Genomic DNA, 19,030 nt, shown 5'->3' with positions numbered 1-19,030 from the left:
AATATAAACAGAGGAGGCGTATCCGTTTAAAATACAGGTGAGAGGGGGTGAATCCACATTACTGTACAGGGGTGAGTGGGAGAATCCAGATTAACCTACGGGGGAAAGAGGGATGAATCCAGATTAATGTACAGGTGAGAGAAGGTGAATCCAGATTAACGTACAGAGAAGAAGGGGTGAATCCTGAATAACGTAGCGGAGAGAGGGGATGAATCCAGATGATCGTACAGGGGAGAGAGGGATGAATCCAGATTAATGTACAGCAAAGTGGGGCTTAATCACAATTTACATGGAGGGGAGGGAAGGATCAATCCAGATTATCGTTCAGTGAGAGGGGGAATCCAGATTAATGTGCATGGGAGAGGGATGAATCCAGTTTAATGTAGAGGAGAGAGTGGGTGAATCCAGATTAACGTAAAGGGGAGAGAGGGATGAATCTTTATCAACGTACAGGTAAGAGAAAGTGAATCCTTATCAACGTACAGGGGAGAGAAAGTGATTCCAGATTAACATAGAGGAGAGATGGGGTGAATCCAGATGAACGTACAGAGGAGAGGGGATGATTCCAGAGTAATGTACATGGGCGAGAGGGATGAATCCGGATTAATTTACAGCAAAGAGACGCTGAATCAGGATTAACGTAGCGGGCAGAGAGGGATGAATCCAGATTAATGGGAAGGAGAGAGCGGTTGAATCCAGATGAACAGACCAGTGAGGGGGAGTGAACCCAGATTAACATACAAGAAGAGGGGGAGAATCCAGATTAACATACAAGTGAGATGGGAGTAATCCAGATGTACATACAGGCAAGAGGGAATGAATCCAGATTCACAGGCAGGCAGTGGGAGTGAATCCAATTTCACATGCTGGCAGAGGGAGTGAATCCAATAAATTTACAAGGGAGAGGCGAGTATCTACACTAAAGCACAGGGGTGAGCCAATAAATCCAGATTAACAGAGGTGAGATGGAGTGAATACAGATTCATGTACAGGCAGAGGGAGTGAATCCAGATTCACGTATGGGGAGAGGGGCTGAATCCAGGTACTGAATCCAAGTAAATTTACAAGGGAGAGGAGAGTATACAGATTAACGCACAGCGGTGAGCCAATAAATCCAGATTAACATACAGCAGAGAGCCGGTGAAACCAGATGAACATACAGGGAAGAAGGGATGAACCCACATTAACGTACAGATGAGAGGGAGTGAATCCAGATTAACGTACAGGGAAGAGTGGGTGCATCCAGATTAACGTACATGGGAGAGAGGGATGAATCCAGATTAATGTACAAGTGAGAGGGGATAAATCCAGATTAACGTCGCCCAGATTAACGTATAGGGGAGAAGGGGATGAACCCAGATTAACGTAAGGGGAGATGGGGATCAATCCAGAGTAACGTACAAGAGAGAGGGGATAAATCCTGATTAACGCACAGGGCAGAGGGGGTGAATACCGGCAGTGGGGGAAAATCAAGGTTAACATACATGGGAGAGAGGGATGAATCCAGATTAATGTACACCCAGATTAACGTATCGGGGAGACGGGGTGAATCCAGATTAACGAACAGAGGAGAGGGAGTGAATCCAGATTAATGAACAGAGGAGAGGGAGTGAATCCAGATTAATGTATAAACAGAGGGGGCACATCCATTTAAAATACAGGGGAGAAGGGGTGAATCCACATTACTGTACAGGGGAGAGGGAGTGAATCCAAAATAACGTAAAGGAGATAGGGGGAGAATCCAGATTAACGTACAGGGGGAGGGGATGAATCCAGATTAACGAAAAAAGAGAGGGATGAATCCAGGTTAACGTACAGGTAAAAGAAGGTAAATCCAGATTAATGTACAGAGGAGAGGTGGTGAATCCAGAATAATGCAGAGGAGAGAATGAATCCAGATGAACGTACAGGGGAGAGATGAATCTAGATTAACGGACAGGTGTGAGAAGGAGAATCCAGATTAATGTACAGCGAAGTATGGTTTAATCGCGATTCACATTGAGGGGAGGGAAGGATGAATCCAGATTAATGTACAATGAGAGGGGGAATCCAGATTAATGTGCAGGGGAGAGGGATCAATCCAGTTTAATGTAGAGGAGAGAGTGGGTGAATCCAGATTTACATACAGGGGAGAGAGGGATGAATCCAGATTAACGTATAGGTGAGGGAAAGCGAATCTTTATTAACGTACAAGGGAGATGGGGTGAATCCAGAATAATGTACATGGGCGAGAGGAATGAATCCAGATTAATTTCCAGCAAAGAGGCGCTGAATCAGGATTAACGTAGAGGGGAGAGAGTTAAATCCAGATTAACAAACAGGGGAGAGGGGGTGAATCCAGATTAATGTAGAGGAGAGAGGGGGTGAATCTAAATGAACGTAGTAGGGGAGGGGATGAATCCAGATTATCAGACAAGGGAGAGGGGATAAATCGAGATCAATGTATAGGAGAGGGGGCACATCCAGATTAACGTACGGTGGAGAGAGGGTAAATCCACATTACTGAACAGGGGAGAGGGGGTGAAACCACAATAACAGAGGAGATAGGGGGTGAATTAACGCATGGGGGAGCGGGGGATGAACCCGGAAGGGGCCGCGCGGGGGAAGAGGGGGCTGAACCCGGAGGGCCGCGCGGGGGAAGAGGGGGCTGAACCCGGAGGGCCGCGCGGGGGAAGAGGGGGCTGAACCCGGAGGGCCGCGCGGGGGAAGAGGGGGCTGAACCCGGAGGGCCGCGCGGGGGAAGAGGGGGCTGAACCCGGAGGGCCGCGCGGGGGAAGAGGGGGCTGAACCCGGAGGGCCGCGCGGGGGAAGAGGGGGCTGAACCCGGAGGGCCGCGCGGGGGAAGAGGGGGCTGAACCCGGAGGGCCGCGCGGGGGAAGAGGGGGCTGAACCCGGAGGGCCGCGCGGGGGAAGAGGGGGCTGAACCCGGAGGGCCGCGCGGGGGAAGAGGGGGCTGAACCCGGAGGGCCGCGCGGGGGAAGAGGGGGCTGAACCCGGAGGGCCGCGCGGGGGAAGAGGGGGCTGAACCCGGAGGGCCGCGCGGGGGAAGAGGGGGCTGAACCCGGAGGGCCGCGCGGGGGAAGAGGGGGCTGAACCCGGAGGGCCGCGCGGGGGAAGAGGGGGCTGAACCCGGAGGGCCGCGCGGGGGAAGAGGGGGCTGAACCCGGAGGGCCGCGCGGGGGAAGAGGGGGCTGAACCCGGAGGGCCGCGCGGGGGAAGAGGGGGCTGAACCCGGAGGGCCGCGCGGGGGAAGAGGGGGCTGAACCCGGATCGACGCGCGGGGGAAGAGGGGGCTGAACCCGGATCGACGCGCGGGGGAAGAGGGGGCTGAACCCGGATCGACGCGCGGGGGAAGAGGGGGCTGAACCCGGATCGACGCGCGGGGGAGAGGGGGCTGAACCCGGATCGACGCGCGGGGGAGAGGGGGCTGAACCCGGATCGACGCGCGGGGGAGAGGGGCTGAATCCAGATCAACGTATGGGGAGAGGGGCTGAATCCAGAGTAAGGCACAGGCTGGACTGATGGGTAATCCAAGGTATTGGCAAGGCCTGGCTGGATGGGGTGGGGGCGGGGAGGTTGGGCTGCGGGTTTAAGAGGCAATGGCGGGGGCAAGCGAGAGGCGGCTTAAAGGGGTGGTAAAATCATGGGGATAGGAGCTTCTGACATACACAGGGGAGCCCCTGAGTAGGAAACACCCCTTCACATTGATTTTTATACCAATGTAAACTGCTGGGCTACCTGCTTGGCATGGGCCTCCCCTTGCTAGAGGTAAAATAGTGGTGGGGCGGATTGAAATGTCTCGATAGGCCCAAAGGCAAGTGGGCCACCTGATGTAAAACAAGGGACAGGTCAGAGCAGGAGGGTAGATGGCACTGGCCTCATGCTGTATTTTATGAGACCCCCCGTGCCCATGCCTTCAAACCCACTGGTGGGTGACCATAAAATTCCACCCATTCAATTTAAGAATGATGTACATTTTCCCGTACACTCCCAGGGTGGGTCCAGCACAGTGACAGATACAGAGTAAAGCTCCCTCTACATTGTCCCCATCAAATACTAGCAGGACAGGTACAGCACAAGGTTAGATGATTGTCAATGGAAAGATCACAATCTGCTCCCTTCTCCATGGGTATCTTGGCATCTGCCATCAGGATATGAGTGTGTCACTGGTGTCTCCTTACATCTCTAATCGGAGATGAACTGCACCTCTCTGGAAGAAACAGATTGCCAATCGGTCATCTTTAGCAATCGTTTGGTCAAAAGCCTGCAAAGAAACCAAAATTAAGCGACAGGGCAGGGATATTAAACAATCATTTGCTAGAAGAGCAAAGATACCAAATCATGGTGAATTCGCTCCGCATCGCCTCTCACCCTCCTCCCCACTCTCTCCCACTCCCCCATCTCTCCCTCCTCTCTCCCCTTCAACCTCCTCCCCACTTTCTCCTCCTCCCCCATCTCTCCCTCCTCTCTCCCCCTCCCACACGCCATCCCCAATTCCTCCCCTTCCTCATTTCTCTCTCTAATCCCTCTTCCCTTCTCCTCCCCAATCCCTCTTCCCTTCCCCTCCCCATCTCTCCCTCCTCAATCCCTCTTCCCTTCCCCTCCCCATCTCTCCCTCCCCAATCCCTCTCCCCAATCCCTCTCCTGTTCCCTCTCCCCAATCCCTCTCCTGTTCCCTCTCCCCAACCCCCTCCCCCCAATCCCCTCCCCATCTCCCCCTCCCCCCAAACCCCTCCCCATCTCTCCCTCCTCAATCCCTCTCCTGTCCCCCTTCCCATCTCTCCCTCCCCAATCCCTCTTCCGGGTCCCCTCATCTCTCCCACCACCACCCTGATCCATATCTCTCCACCTTCCCATCCCTCCCCAATCACTCTGCCTTCCCCTGCACCATCTCTCCCGGCGCGCCCTCGCTTATCCCTCCCCACCCCGATCCATCTCTCCACATCTGCCACCCCATCCCTCCCCACCACCCCAAATCCCCCCTCCTCTAACCCCTCCCCAATCCTTCTCCCTTGCTCTCTCCCATCTCTACCACCTCCCATTCCCTTCCCTCAACCCTACCCCGATCCATACCTCTCCACATCTCACTCCCTCCCCATCCTCCCATTCTCCTATCCCTTTACCCCGCCCTTCCTCCATCCCTTCTCCCCTCACCCTTCCCTACAACACTTCTGAAATAGCGGAACCACATTAGCTGTTCTCCAGTCCTCTGGCACCTCCCCCATGGCCAGAGAGGAATTAACAAATTTAGGTCAGAGCCCCTGTGATCTCCTCCTTTGCCTCCCTCAGCAGTCTGGGACACAAATCATCCGGACCTGGAGATTTGTCTACTTTTAAGCCTACCAACACCTTCAATACCTTGTCACTCCCTATACCAATTTGCTCAAGAACCTCGCAGGCTCTCATTTGGTTCAGGAGTGTCCTTTAAGGAAGGAAATCTGCCATTCTTACCTGGTCTGGCCTACATGTGACTCCAAACCCACAGCAATATGGTTGACTCTTAAACACTCCATGAATAAATGCTGGCCTGACCAGTGATACCCACATCCCCCCTCCCCCTCCTCCCACCTTCAGGGCCCCGGGAAGGTCTCCGGTCCTCAGGTGGATGCAGCCGAGGGTGAAGCAGATTTTGGAGCCGGGGTCGGTGATGCGGCTCAGGTGGCTGAGGGCGGAGAGCCAGTCCCTCTGCTCGATGGCCCTGACGGCCCGATCCCAGTCCCCGATCATGTCCCTGTAAGAAGACATCGTCCTGGATCCCGAGCAGCATCAGCTCCAGGAAGTGGCGGCAGCGGAATCCCGAGAAGCTGCCCAGAAACCGCGCCCCGGCCAGGAATGCAGGTGAGAGCGAGCGGGGAGGGAGGTAGAGGGAGAATGGGGGGGCGGGGGGTGTAGGGAGGGAGAAGGGGTGTGGGGGCTAGTGGAGAGGGAGAAGGGGGGAAGGAGTGGAGTGGGGGGGGAGGGAGGTCGATGGTGGGGCGGGGGAGGAGACAGGTCGCGGGGGGGTGGGGGGTGGAGAGAGAGAGCGGGACCCGGGGGATGGGGGGGCCCCCAGAGAGCAGGCCCCCGGGGGATGGGGGGGGGGAAACCCCCAGAGAGCGGGCCCCCGGGGGATGGGGGGGGGGGGGGAGATTGGATTGGGCGGGAGGGGTTTAGAAAGCAGGCCCCCGGGGGATTTGGGGGAGTGGGGTATAGAGCAGGTCCCCGGGGAGGGATTGGATGGGGCGGGAGGGGTTTAGAGAGCTGGCCCTTTGGGAATTGAAGTGGGGGTGTAGAGAGCTGGCCCTTTGGGAATTGAGGTGGGGGTGAAGAGAGCGGGCCCCCGGGGGACTGGGGAGGTGTCAAGTGGAGAGCAGGCAGCAGGCTCCTGGGGGATTTGGGGGGGTGGGGTATAGAGCAGGTCCCCGGGGGGGGGGGGGGGGGGGAATGGATGGGGCAGGAGGGGTTCAGAGAGCTGGCCCCTGGGGAATTGAGGTGGGGGTATAGAGAAGGGCCCCGGGAGATTGAGGGGGAAGGCGGGTAGTGAGCAGGCCCCCAGGGGATTGGAGGGTGGGGGGGGTATAGAGCAGGCTGCCCGGGGCGGGCGGGGGGGGTGGTGTTTGGATGGGGTGGGAGGTGTTTAGAGAGCAGGTCCCCAGGGAATTGAGGTGGGGGTATCGAGCAGGCCCCCAGGGGATTGGGGCGGGGTTTAGAGAGCTGGCCCCCGGGGGATTGGGGAGGGGTTTAGAGAGCAGGCCCGGGGGGGGGGGGGGGATTGGATGGGGTGGGAGGGGTTTAGAGAGCACGTCCCCGGGGGATTGGGGAGTGGTGTAGACAGCAGGCCCCCTGGGGATTTGGGATGGGTTTAGAGAGCAGGCCCGCCGGTGGGGGGGGTGGGGGAAAGAGAGGGGGGGGAAGTGGGGGTGGGGTGTGGCGGGATTGGATTGGGCGGGAGGGGTTTAGAAAGCAGGCCCCTGGGGAATTGGGGGGGGCTTTAGAGAGCGGGGCCCCGGGGGATCCGGGAGGGCTTCAGAGAGCGGGCCCCTGGGGGATCCGGGAGGGCTTCAGAGAGCGGGCCCCCGGGGGATCCGGGAGGGCTTCAGAGAGCGGGCCCCCGGGGGATCGGGGAGGGCTTCAGAGAGCGGGCCCCCGGGGGATCGGGGAGGGCTTCAGAGAGCGGGCCCCCGGGGGATCGGGGAGGGCTTCAGAGAGCGGGCCCCCGGGGGATCGGGGAGGGCTTCAGAGAGCGGGCCCCCGGGGGATCGGGGAGGGCTTCAGAGAGCGGGCCCCCGGGGGATCGGGGAGGGCTTCAGAGAGCGGGCCCCCGGGGGATCGGGGAGGGCTTCAGAGAGCGGGCTCCCGGGGGATCGGGGAGGGCTTCAGAGAGCGGGCTCCCGGGGGATCGGGGAGGGCTTCAGAGAGCAGTCCCCCGGGGGGGTGGATTGGTTGGGGCGGGACGGGTTTAGAGAGCAGGCCCCCGGGGGATTGGAGATGGGTTTAGAGAGCGGTCCCCCAGGGGATTGGGGATGGGTTTAGAGAACAGTCCCCCGGGGGGGTTGATTGGATGGGGCGGGATGGGTTTAGAGAGCAGGCCCCGGGGGATTGGGGAGGGGTTTAGGGCGCAGGCCCCCGGGGGATTGGGGAGGGGTTTAGGGCGCAGGTCCCTGGGGGATTGGGGAGGGGTTTAAGGAGCAGTCCCCCGGGGGGGTGCTTGGATTGGGCGGGATGGGTTTAGAAAGCAGGCCCCCAGGGGAATTGAGGTGGGGGTGTACAGAGCAGGCCCCCGGAGGATCGGCGAGGGCTTCGGAGAGCGGGCCCCCGGGGGATCGGCGAGGAGTTTAGGGAACGGGTCCCCAGGGGGTGGATTGCATGGGGCGGGACGGGTTTAGAGAGCAGGCCCCCTGGGGATTGGGGATGGGTTTAGAGAGCAGGCTCCCAGGGTTGCTTGGATTGGGTGGGAGGGGTTTAGAAAGCAGGCCCCCGGAGGATTTGGGGGAGTGGGGTATAGAGCAGGTCCCCGGGGGAGGGATTGGATGGGGTGGGAGGGGTTTAGAGAGCTGGCCCCCGGGGGATTGAGGTGGGGATGTAGAGGGCAGGACCCCGGGGGATTGGGGAGGGGCCGGGGGGGCCTGCCCCCAGGGGATTGGGGTGGGGGGCGAGTGGAGAGCAGGCAGCTGGTCTCTGGTGAATGGGGGGTGGGGTTGGGGGGGGGGGGGGGGGGGGGGTTGGGAGAGAGGGCCCGTGGCGGGGTTGTTGCTCAGCCTCGCTCCTGGACAGAGCTGAAACACTGTTGGCTCAGCCGATGAATAGAAAGCTGGACGTTTAGCAGGAGAAGTTGCTGAGTTTTGTTCCCCCAGTGACAGGTTAGAGATGTGTCCGCCCAGCTAGAGCCCGTGTGACCGAGACCAAGAGCTGATTGTATTTTCTGTGTGGCTGAGCAGGATGAATGGGAAGTGGAGCTGGGGCAGACGGGCTTGGAGTCTGAGCTCAATCATAGGATTGTCTGCATTTCCCTCCCTGAAACAACGTCACCATCTCACACAGAGAGTGAGCTGGACTCCAGGCAGATGTGTTGTTAACAGCTGATATGAAATAAAGAATGGAGCCCCCTTGCCCCAGGAGCCAGGGCAGGTCTGATCTTTCTTCTGTGTGAATGATTTTCTCTCGCATTGCTGAGCATGGCTTTGTTACTGGGGAATGCAGGAAGTGGATTCAAACCACATACCTGATATACTGACCTCTGCTGGAACAGATACTGCCAGTAAAATCACCATTAGCAATCACCAGTGGCATAATCACTGCCAAAATAGTCAATAACGTCACAGTATATCACACTTACTACGTAATCCCTATCGACAATCACTACCAGCATCATCATCACTAGCAAAATCCAAGACCAATATGACAGACAATTTCTAACAGCAAATCTCCACTTCCACAATTAAAAGGGGAGACGCTAACATAGTGGTAATGCCACTGAACTGGTAATCCAAAAGGGACATGGATTTAAATTCCACCATGGCAGTTGGTGGAATTAATTAATAAAAATCCAGATTGAAAGCTAGTCTCAGTAACAGTGCCCCACCCATCTAATACATAAATGTTCCTGAAGGAAGGGAATCTGCCATCCTTACCTGGTCCAGCCTACATGTGACTCCAGATCCACAGCAATGTCGTTGACTTTTAACTGTCCTCTGAAATGGCCAACTGAGCCACTCAGTTATATCAAATCAGTACAGAAGAGTTGAATATGAATAAACTCGTGGCATCAATCTAGGTACCGGAAATGACAATGGTACACAGCCTGTGGGTTGTACCTGCACCAGACATACTGCAGTGATTCAAGGCAGCTCCAAGAAACTACCATCTCCTCAAGGGCAATTAGGGTTGAGCAACAAAAGCTGGCCTTGCCAGCTGTGTCTGCTTGCAACTTTTACCAGCACAATCACTACCAGCCAAACTATGTCATCATAAGAAATGTTAGGAGTAGACTATTCAGTCCACTGAGCCTGCTCTGTCATTTGATAAGATCATGGCAGATCTGAGTGTGGCCTTAACTCCACTTTCCTGCCTGTTGCCCATAGCTCTATCTCACTTGTCAATTGAAAATCTGTAACAGCCTTGACTCTGTTCAATGGCCAAGCCTCCACTGGGGGAGAGAATTCAAAGGCTAACAACCCTCAGAAGTAGTTTCTCCTCTTCTGTCTTAAATGAGGCATTATTTTAGAACTGTGCCCTCTAGCTCTAGATTCCCCCACAAGAGGAAACATTCATCCCAGCATCAACTGTGTCAAGTCCCTCAGAATCTTATGTTTCAATAAGATCAACTCTTATTCTAAGCTCCAATGAGTATAGGCCCAAACCTGCTCAAACTAACAACTCCATCCCAAGTTAGCCAAGTGAATCTTGTTTGAACTACTTCCAATGTTTTAAGCAAGAAAAGCTGTATACAATGCTACAACGTTGGTGAGACTACCTTGAGTAAGACTTCCCTACTTTCATACTCCATCCTCCTTGCAATGAAGGCCAACACACCATTTGCCTTAATTACTTGCTGTACCTGCATACTAACTGTGATTTATGTACAAGGACACCAGGTCCCTCTGCACTGCAACATTCTGCAATCTCTCTCCATTCAGCTAACTTTCTGCTTTTCTATTCATCCTGCCAAAGTGGACAACCTCACTTTGCCACATGGCCCATCTGCCAAATTTTTTGCCCACTCACCTATATCCGTTTGCAGATTTTTTATCCTCCCATGACTTGGTTTCCTACCTATCTTTGGATTGGCAGCAAATTAGGCCAGTCTGTGCCTCCGTCCAAAGCTTTAAGATAATTCATGAATAGTTGAGGCCCCTACACCAATCCCTGCAGCACTGCATAAGTTGAATTTGCCAACCTGAAAATGACTCATTTATTCTGTTTCCTGTTCATTAGCCAATCCATTATCCATGCTAATATATTACCCCCAACACCATGAGCTCTTGTCCACTAACCTATTATATGGCACCTTACTGAATGCCTTTTGGAAATCCAAATACACATCTACATATATCCTCAAAGATCTGTAATAGATTTCCCTTTCACAAAGCCATGTTGACTCTGTGCCATTCAACTATGATTTTCTGAAAGTCCGAACTACTAACTCCTTAATAATGGAGTCTTGCATTTTCCCAATGACAGATGTTAATCTAACTAGCTTATAGTTAGTTTGCTCTTTTCTGTCTCCCTCCTTTCTTGAATAGTGTGTTTTCCAATCCACTGGAATTTCCAGAAACTAAAGAATTTTGCAAAATTACAACAAATCCATTCACTTCTTTAAAGACCCTAGGATGCAGGCCAGCAGGTCAGGAGACTTATGATCCTTTAGGAACATTATCTTTTTTTAAACACTTTTTCCGTAGTAATAATGATTGTTTTATATCCCTCCCTTTTGTCTGTTTTCTACTTTTCCTGGGATGCTTTTTTGTCTTCTACTTTGAAGACAGATACAATATACATGTTCAAAGTCTCTATTTCCTTATTTCCCATTAATTCCCCAGTCTCATTGTCTAAGGGACCAACACTAACTTTAGTTGCTCTCCTTTTTTATGTATGTGTAAAGTGTTTACTGTGTGTTAATATTCCTTCCTGGTTTTCTCATATGCTCCAAATTCTCCCTCTACCACTTTTTTTGGTCATCCCTTTCTGGTTTCTAAAATTTTCCCAATCTTCTGGGTTACCATTAATCTTTGCCACACTACATATTTCCTTTCAGTTTGACACCATACTCAATTTTCTTAGTCACAGATTGTGCATCCTTCTCGTAGCATCTTTTTCTCAATTGAATTTATTTTTCTTGAGAACCATGAAATAGCTCCTTAATTGTCAGCTTCTGCTTCTCCACCATCTTACCTTTTCACCTATTTTCCCATTCCACTTTAGTCAATTCTGTCTTCATATCTTGTAATTGCCTTTAAATTAAAACATTAGTTTCAGACCCAAGTGTCTCACCTTCAAACTGAATATGAAATAGTATCATGTTTTCAGAATCTCAGTGCAGAAGTGGCCCTTCGGCCTATCAGGTCTGCACCAAAATGAAAAACACCTGACCTACCTACCTAATCCCATTTACCAGTACTTGGCCCATAACCTTAAATGTTATGACATGCCAATTGCTCATCCAGATACTTTTTAAAGGATGTGAGGCAATCCGCCTCCACCACCCTCCCAGAGAGTGCATTCCAGACCATCACCAACCTCTGGGTAAAAGTTTTTTCTCACATCCCCCTAAACCTCCTGCTCATCACCTTGACTGACCCTCGTGACTGACCCTTCAACTAAGGAGAACAGCTGCTCCCTGTCTGCCCCGTCCATGCCCCTCAATCTTGTACACCTTGATCAGGTCACCTCTCAGTCTTCCCTGCTCCAATGAAAACAACCCAAGTCTATCCAACCTCTCTTCATAACTTGAATGTTTCATCCAAGGCATCATCCTGATGAATCTCCTCTGCACCCCCTCCAGTGCAATCACATCCTTCCTATGTGGTGACCAGAACTGCACACAGTACTCCAGCTGTGTCCTCACCAAGGTTCTATACAATTCCAACATGACTTCCCTACTTGTAATCTATGCCTCGATTGATAAAGGCAAGTGTCCCATATGCCTTTTTCACCACCCCACTAACATGCCCCATGCATTCAGAGATCTATGGACACACACGCCAAGGTCCTTTTGTTCCTCAGAACTTCATTAATACTTCCTTGTCAAATTATTCCTTCCAAAGCGTATCACCTCACACTTTTCAGGGTTAAATTCCATCTACCGCTTGTCTGCTGCCCACTTGACCATCCCATCTATATCTCCCTGCAGCCCAAGACACTCAACCTCACTGTTAACCACCCGGCCAATCTTTGTGTCATCTGCAAACTTACTAATCCTAACCCCCACAGTCATCTATGTTGTTTATATAAATGACAAATAGGGGACCCAGCACAGATCCCTGTGATACGCCACTAGACATTGGCTTCCAGTCACTAAAGCAGCCTTTGGTCATCATCCTCCATCTCCTACAACTAAGCCAATTTTGAATCCACCTTATAAAATTACCCTGTACGTGATGTGCATTTGCCTTCCTTATAAGTCTCCCATGTGGAACCTTGTCAAAAGGCTTTGAGAAATCCATATAAACTACATCAACTGCACTACCCTCATCTACACACCTGGTCACTTACTCAAAAAACTCAATCAAATTTGTTAGGCATGACCTCCCTCTGACAAAGCTATGCTGGCTATCCCTGATCAAACCTTGCCTCTCCAAGTGAAGATAGATTTTCTCCTTCAGAATTTTCTCCAATAGTTTCCCTACCACTGACGTGAGACTCACTGGTCTGTAGTTCCCTGGATTAGCTCCGCAACCCTTCTTAAATAGCAGAACCACATTAGCTGTTCTCCAGTCCTCTGGCACCTCCCCCATGGCCAGAGAGGGGAATTAAAAATTTGAGTCAGAGCCCCTGCGATCTCCTCCCTCAGCAGTCTGGAACACAAATCATCTGGACCGGGAGAGTTGTCCACTTTTAAGCCTGCCAACACCTCCAATACCTTGTCACTCCCTATATCAATTTGCTCAAGAACCTCGCAGTCTCTCTCCCCAAGTTCCATACCATTATCCTCATCCTTTTGGGTGAAGACAAATGTGAAGCATTCATTCACTGAATCACTCTTACGCCTAGTACTTTACTATGAGGTCATTAATTAATCCTGTCTCATTAGACATTACCAGATCTAAAATAACCCATTTCCTGGTTGGTTCCAGAATGTATTGTACTGAGAAACTGTCCAGAATACACTCAATGAACTCATCCACCTGGCTACTTTCTGCCAATTTGATTTGTCCAATCTATATGAAGAGGCAAATTAAAATCTCAAATGATTAATGCAATGCCTTTCTTACATGCCATATTTTTTGGTTTATACTGTTCTTATACTGTAGCTACTGTCAGGGTACTAAACTAGCGCATTCTTGAGTGCAACAGTCACCAACACACTACATAATCCCTGCCAACACAATCCATACAAACTCAATACCAACACAGTCATAACTGGCACTGTGTCTGCAGACTCGGTCACCACCTGTACAAAATTTAATAGCATAAGTACTATCGACAGCAGAGTGTCTACTCTCTCAATCACAACTGACACTCTGTCCCAATAGAAACTGTGCTAATAGACAATCTCCAGCAGCATTAAAATGAGAAAAAATACTGCTTACACAATAACGTCCAGCACTGTCTGCCGAACAATATGTCAAGGAATCAACTATGGAACAGGCTATTTCATATCTATTATGTAATGAAAGAGTTAATTGGTTACCTTATAGTACAAGATGCTGTGGGAAGAGTAATCATAATATGGAATTTCGTAACAAGTTTGTGAGTTGTGACTAATTCTTAAACTAGGGTGTTATGTTTAAACAAAACCAATTATAACACAAGGGGCACACTGACCGAGGCAGATTGGAAATTTAGATTAAAAGATGTCTAAATAGCACTCTTCACAAACAGTAGAAATTGTTGTTTTCCCCTTATATTGATATTTTTGCAAATATCTTGAGTGCAAGTTGAAAAACAAATATCTTTTTTCAGCAATACTCAAGTTCTGTACTACCAAACGACTATCAAATGAATTTGTCAAACATGATTTCCCTTCAATAAATTCAGCATAATCATGTTATGATTTAAGTGCCCTATTACTATGGTTTTAACAATAAATAGATTCTATCATTTTCCCTACTACTGATGTCAGGCCTACTGACAGTTCCCGGTTTTCTCCTTTCCTCCTTTGACATTTAAATCAGGATTACATCTGCAATCTTCAAATCCACCAGGATCATTCTGGAATTAGGGAATTCAGGAAGATCAAAGCCAGTGCATCTATTATCTCTGCAACCAGCTCTTAGGTCCAGGGGATTGGTTGGCTCACAGTCCCATTAATTTCTCCAGTGCTTTTTCTTTACTAATATGGCACTTCTCAAGCCATTGAAAAACTCTTGCTTCTTTCTTACTCAGGCAGGTGCTGTTCACCCAACTATCTGCACAAACTTGCAGCTAAAGACAGGCTCCAGAAGCAGCAGCACTTTAAATCCTGCTGCTCTACAATGGTTCCTGCCTCTCCTGCCAACTCTTCCCAATCATAAGCTCATCCCCATTGTGACTCTGACCTCAGGAACAGTGCCTCAGAAGTTGTTTCACACTGGGTGGTGCTACCTGTGGAATATCAGCAGTGAGCTTCCTTTCCTATCCATTCACTTCAAACAACTCCACAACTGCAGGACATTTATTATCTGGGTCCAGTTACTTTATAGCTGCAAAGTAAGAGGTAGTTTGAAATAAAAGAACCTTCTGCAGGTTGAATTGTTGGGTTTCAGTTTGGAGAGAGCAGAGTTTACAAGGGGTGAGGGGGGGGGGGGGGGGTGTTGGAGAACAAACTGCAGGGGCATTTGCACAGCAACATTGAAAACCTATGGCAAAATGTGAATGTATATAACCTCTAAATCCCCAATACTTTGGTAGTTTGAATTAGCCAGTGTTGCATGTGTCAATTTGAAACCCTGACTCTGCTGTTCATCAACTGCATTGGATAAAAGGCACAGTTCAGTCAGCAGTCTGCTGTGAACTGACATTGCCTGTCAGTCACCTCTGTTGTCTCATGGATTTAAATGTGAAAACAAGGGCTCTGCTTTGTTAAGTTTTATTTCTAGTGAAAGGCTGTTCATCTTGCTGAGCCTTTTGCCTCGGTGGATTTGGATATGGCATTGCCTGCCCCTCATTAGCATAGCAGCTGTCAGGGCTGAGCCCAAAGATGAGAAAGGGAAATGAGGGAAGCCCAGGCAGGCATCACAATCAGGATAGCCTACAGTGTTAGTTAGTCCAGGACAATCAGTCAACTGGAGAAGGCCAGACACCCAGGGAGAAGCATCTGAATACAGTCACCCACTCCCTTTAACTGGGATGATGGCCAGATGCCCAGAAAAAGGCCATCTGATGGCTGCTGCCACAGGGCAGGCTGATAAAATCAGAAATGCACCAAATCTGTCAGCTGACAGCACAGAAATAATGAGGACTGAGTCTGCCCTTTTAATAAATTAATCAGAGAATCACTAACCATTCGTAGCAATTAGAGAAAGGCATTAAGTTTACTAGGAGTGCAGTTGAGGGTCAGATATTTATGAAGAGTATTATTAATTAAACAGACAGACCTTCCAGCCAGCAAATTCAGGGCTGCAGTTGTGTCCACCCGGGAGATTCACATCAGACTTAAAAGCTTTGCTTTGAAAATGATCTCAATTGACAGGAGATAATGGAACTAGACTAAGAACATGAGAACAGGTTTCAGCTCTTCAGATACAATATAGTGACATGGAGGCTAGGAATAGGCACTTCATAAATTCCCCTATACTCTTAATTTGGTCATAGCCAGTTTGAAATCCTGTTGGAGTATCTCTCTCAAGTAAGGATCACGTGGAGATAGGCAGCATGGTTTATGGAGCAATTCATCATTCATAATCAGTGTGGCACATTTCTTCAAGATGATGATGAGAAATAATGGGGAGGGTAAGGACGATCTCAACACTAAGAGTGTGAAATGGTACCCGATGCATCTTAGTACACAGCTGACACCAAATGAAGGACATGCTGGCTCAGCAGTTCAGTCTGCAGGGAAATGGCAGCACCAGTTTAATAGAGTAGGGAAATGTTTGGAAATTCAGGGAATGGAAATGGTAGTGTTGACTATGCAGTAGTTTAAGGGGATATGGTACCACAGTGGTAACATCAATAGGGCATAGTAATATGCATTCTGGGGCCTGGGTTCAAATCCCACCATGGCAGCAGGTGGAATTTAATTTCAATTAATAACCTCAGAATAAAAAAAATCTGGAATTGAAAACTAGTCTCAGTAATGGTGGTGACAATGAAACCATCATTGATTGTCATAAAACCCATCTGCCATCCTTCCCTAATCTGGCCTACATGTGACTTCAGACTCACAGCAATGTGGTTGACTCTTAACTGCCCTCAAATGGCCACTCAGTTCAAGGGCAATTAGGGATGGGCAACAAATGCTGGCCTTGCCAGTGACACCCACATCCCATGAAAGAGAGAGACTCAGCAAATTAACAGTACAGGTTATTAAATGTAGAAATACAGGAGTTTACACAAAACAAGCACATAAGGGTACAGGCAACAAGGTAACCAAGGGCCATACATGCAGTCAAAGATGGGGCAACAGCAGAGATACAGACAGCAGGGACAGTACATACAGCACAAAGAGAAAGGTGCCGGTACAGGCAGCACATGGGCAGAGTGTAGGTACATACAGTATGCAAGGGGAAAGAGACAGTACACAGAGGGTTGGTACAGGCAACACTCATGGGGTACAGATGGAAGGCACAATATAGGCAGCAAAGCTCAGGCGGACATGTGAGCAGAGTGGATAAAGGCAGAAACATAGAAACTAGGAGCAGGAGTAGGCCATTCGGCCCTACTGCACCATTCATTATGATCATCCAACTCAATAGCCTGCTCCCGCTTTCTCCCCATACCCTTTGATCCCTTTCACTCCAAGAGCTATATCTAACACCACCTTGAAGGGGACAGGCAGCATATGTAGCCAGGGCAGCACATGCAGACAGAGGGAGCACAGGAGGCAGCTTAGTACATCTAACAGGGAATTACAGGTAGCAACCCACACCACATATGAGCAAATACATGCAGACAGTGACATTACAAGAAACACCCGTGGAAAGAACAAGCAGGCTGTTTAGGCAGGAGGAATAATAGACAGTATGTGCAAGGCAGAGTGAGTAGCACACATGAACATTGGGAATATATGCAGCAGTGTTGGTGCAGGTAGCAATATTGGCAGGGGGTATAGATTGTACACAAATAGGGGGCATTAAAGGCATGCAAAGGCAAATGGGGCAGTTCAAGCAACCTGAGAATGCGCGCATATACGGAACTGGGGTGGTACAGACTTCGCATGCAGGCAGAAGGGTTTGGAGGTAGTGGCACCGGCAGCTGAGGAAGCATTCACAGACGGAGGGGGTTACAAGCAACACTCTGGGGTACCGGGAGGGGGGAGTGTGTGTTGGGGGCACAAACAATCCTGGGTACGGGGGCGAGGGATACAAGCAACACTCCCGGGTACAGGATGTTTTAAGCAGCACATGTTAAGAGGAGAGTTGGAGGCAACTCATGCTGCTAGAGCGGGATTCCGGATAGTGACAGTTGACAGAGAAGGAGTCTCTGTCCGGAATGGATTGAGAAACATTTCAGAGATGGGCTTGGGCACTGGAAGCAAAGGGGAATGGTCTGGAGCTGCTCGGCCGGACTGGACGCTAACACCGCTCACCGTGTTTTATAGAGTTTATTGTTACATTAGTGACCGCAGCTAAAACAACAACAACAAACCCACAGTGTCTATCCCGGGAGAGGAGGCCGCTCTGTCTCGCAAAGCCGGGAGTCCTGGCCCCTCTCCCGCGGCTCAGTCCGTGTCCTGCCCTCCGCCGCCGGGAGGCTCCGCTCCGGCCCAGTGAGGTAGATGGCGGCGGGCCGGCCCAGTCCAGTCCGGGGCCCAGCCCGGGGTCCGCTCCTCACCGGCCGCCGCTCGCCCCGTACTTGGCCTTGGTGATGAGGTAGAGGACGATGTCCTGGTGCCCGCCGAAAGCGGCGATGTGAAGGGCGCTCCAGCCGTCGCGGTTGGCCAGGCGGATGTCGGCTCCGAATTTGACCAGCAGCTTGACCAGCTCCAGGTTGCCAGCGATGACGGACTGATGGAGCGCGGTCTGGCCCTCGGGCCCGAATGAGTTCACATTGAAGTGACAGTCCGGCATGTTCTGCAGCAGCGACTGCAGCTCCCGGGTGTTGCCGCGCCTCACCGCCTCCTGGAACATCCGCTGCGGGGCTGCGGCCGGCGACACCTCGGCCTGGCTCATGGCTCCGCACGGCCCCCGATCGACACGCGCCGTGTCCGGGGCTTCCACAGCCCCGGGGCTGCTGCGTCGCTGGCTGCTTCCCGCTCTGGCTTCCGGGCAGCCCTCTCGTTCCTCTCGGGGCTGCGGACTCTCTTACTCTCCCCCCCGGGACTCCGGGCCTCCCGCTCTCTCCCCCCGGGGCTCCGGGCCTCTTGCTTGCTTGCTCCCCCTCCCCCCGGGGCTCCGGGCCTCTCTCTCTGGCTCTCCCCCCGGGGCTCCGGGCCGGCCGCTCTCCCCCCGGGGCTCCGGGCCGGCCGCTCTCCCCCCGGGGCTCCGGGCCGGCCGCTCTCCCCCCGGGGCTCCGGGCCGGCCGCTCTCCCCCCGGGGCTCCGGGCCGGCCGCTCTCCCCCCGGGGCTCCGGGCCGGCCGCTCTCCCCCCGGGGCTCCGGGCCGGCCGCTCTCCCCCCGGGGCTCCGGGCCGGCCGCTCTCCCCCCGGGGCTCCGGGCCGGCCGCTCTCCCCCCGGGGCTCCGGGCCGGCCGCTCTCCCCCCGGGGCTCCGGGCCGGCCGCTCTCCCCCCGGGGCTCCCGGCCGCTCTCCCCC

General features: G+C 52.0%; 2 protein-coding genes across 2 annotated transcripts in view; both read right to left on the bottom strand.

The window, feature by feature from the left end:
* LOC121281482 (neutrophil cytosol factor 2-like) overlaps positions 1–5,815 on the bottom strand; it is a 112,759-nt gene extending 106,944 nt beyond the window's left edge. Inside the window, exons 1-2 of the mRNA XM_041194427.1 lie at positions 5,569–5,815; positions 4,182–4,264 (exon numbers count right to left, since the gene is read on the bottom strand). Coding sequence (XP_041050361.1) covers positions 4,182–4,264; positions 5,569–5,745 — 260 coding nt within the window. The 5' untranslated portion in view covers positions 5,746–5,815. The remainder of the gene's footprint in view (positions 1–4,181; positions 4,265–5,568) is intronic.
* A 12,052-nt stretch (positions 5,816–17,867) lies between these two features.
* Positions 17,868–18,701, bottom strand: nrarpa (NOTCH regulated ankyrin repeat protein a). Its single transcript, XM_041192843.1, has one exon. The coding sequence runs from the start codon at positions 18,447–18,449 to the stop codon at positions 18,108–18,110; it is 342 nt and encodes a 113-aa protein (XP_041048777.1). The 5' UTR covers positions 18,450–18,701; the 3' UTR covers positions 17,868–18,107.
* Positions 18,702–19,030: the final 329 nt, after the last annotated feature.

The sequence above is a fragment of the Carcharodon carcharias genome, chromosome 8 (assembly GCF_017639515.1).
Source record: "Carcharodon carcharias isolate sCarCar2 chromosome 8, sCarCar2.pri, whole genome shotgun sequence".
In the NCBI taxonomy this organism is placed as follows: Eukaryota; Metazoa; Chordata; class Chondrichthyes; order Lamniformes; family Lamnidae; genus Carcharodon; species Carcharodon carcharias.
Note: the sequence above shows the minus strand (reverse complement) of the source record. Positions and strands in the feature narration are given on the sequence as shown.

Coding starts and splice junctions, on each gene's coding strand:
- nrarpa (XM_041192843.1), bottom strand. CDS start 18,449: ATGAGCCAGGCCGAGGTGTCGCCGGCCGCAGCCCCGCAGCGGATGTTC.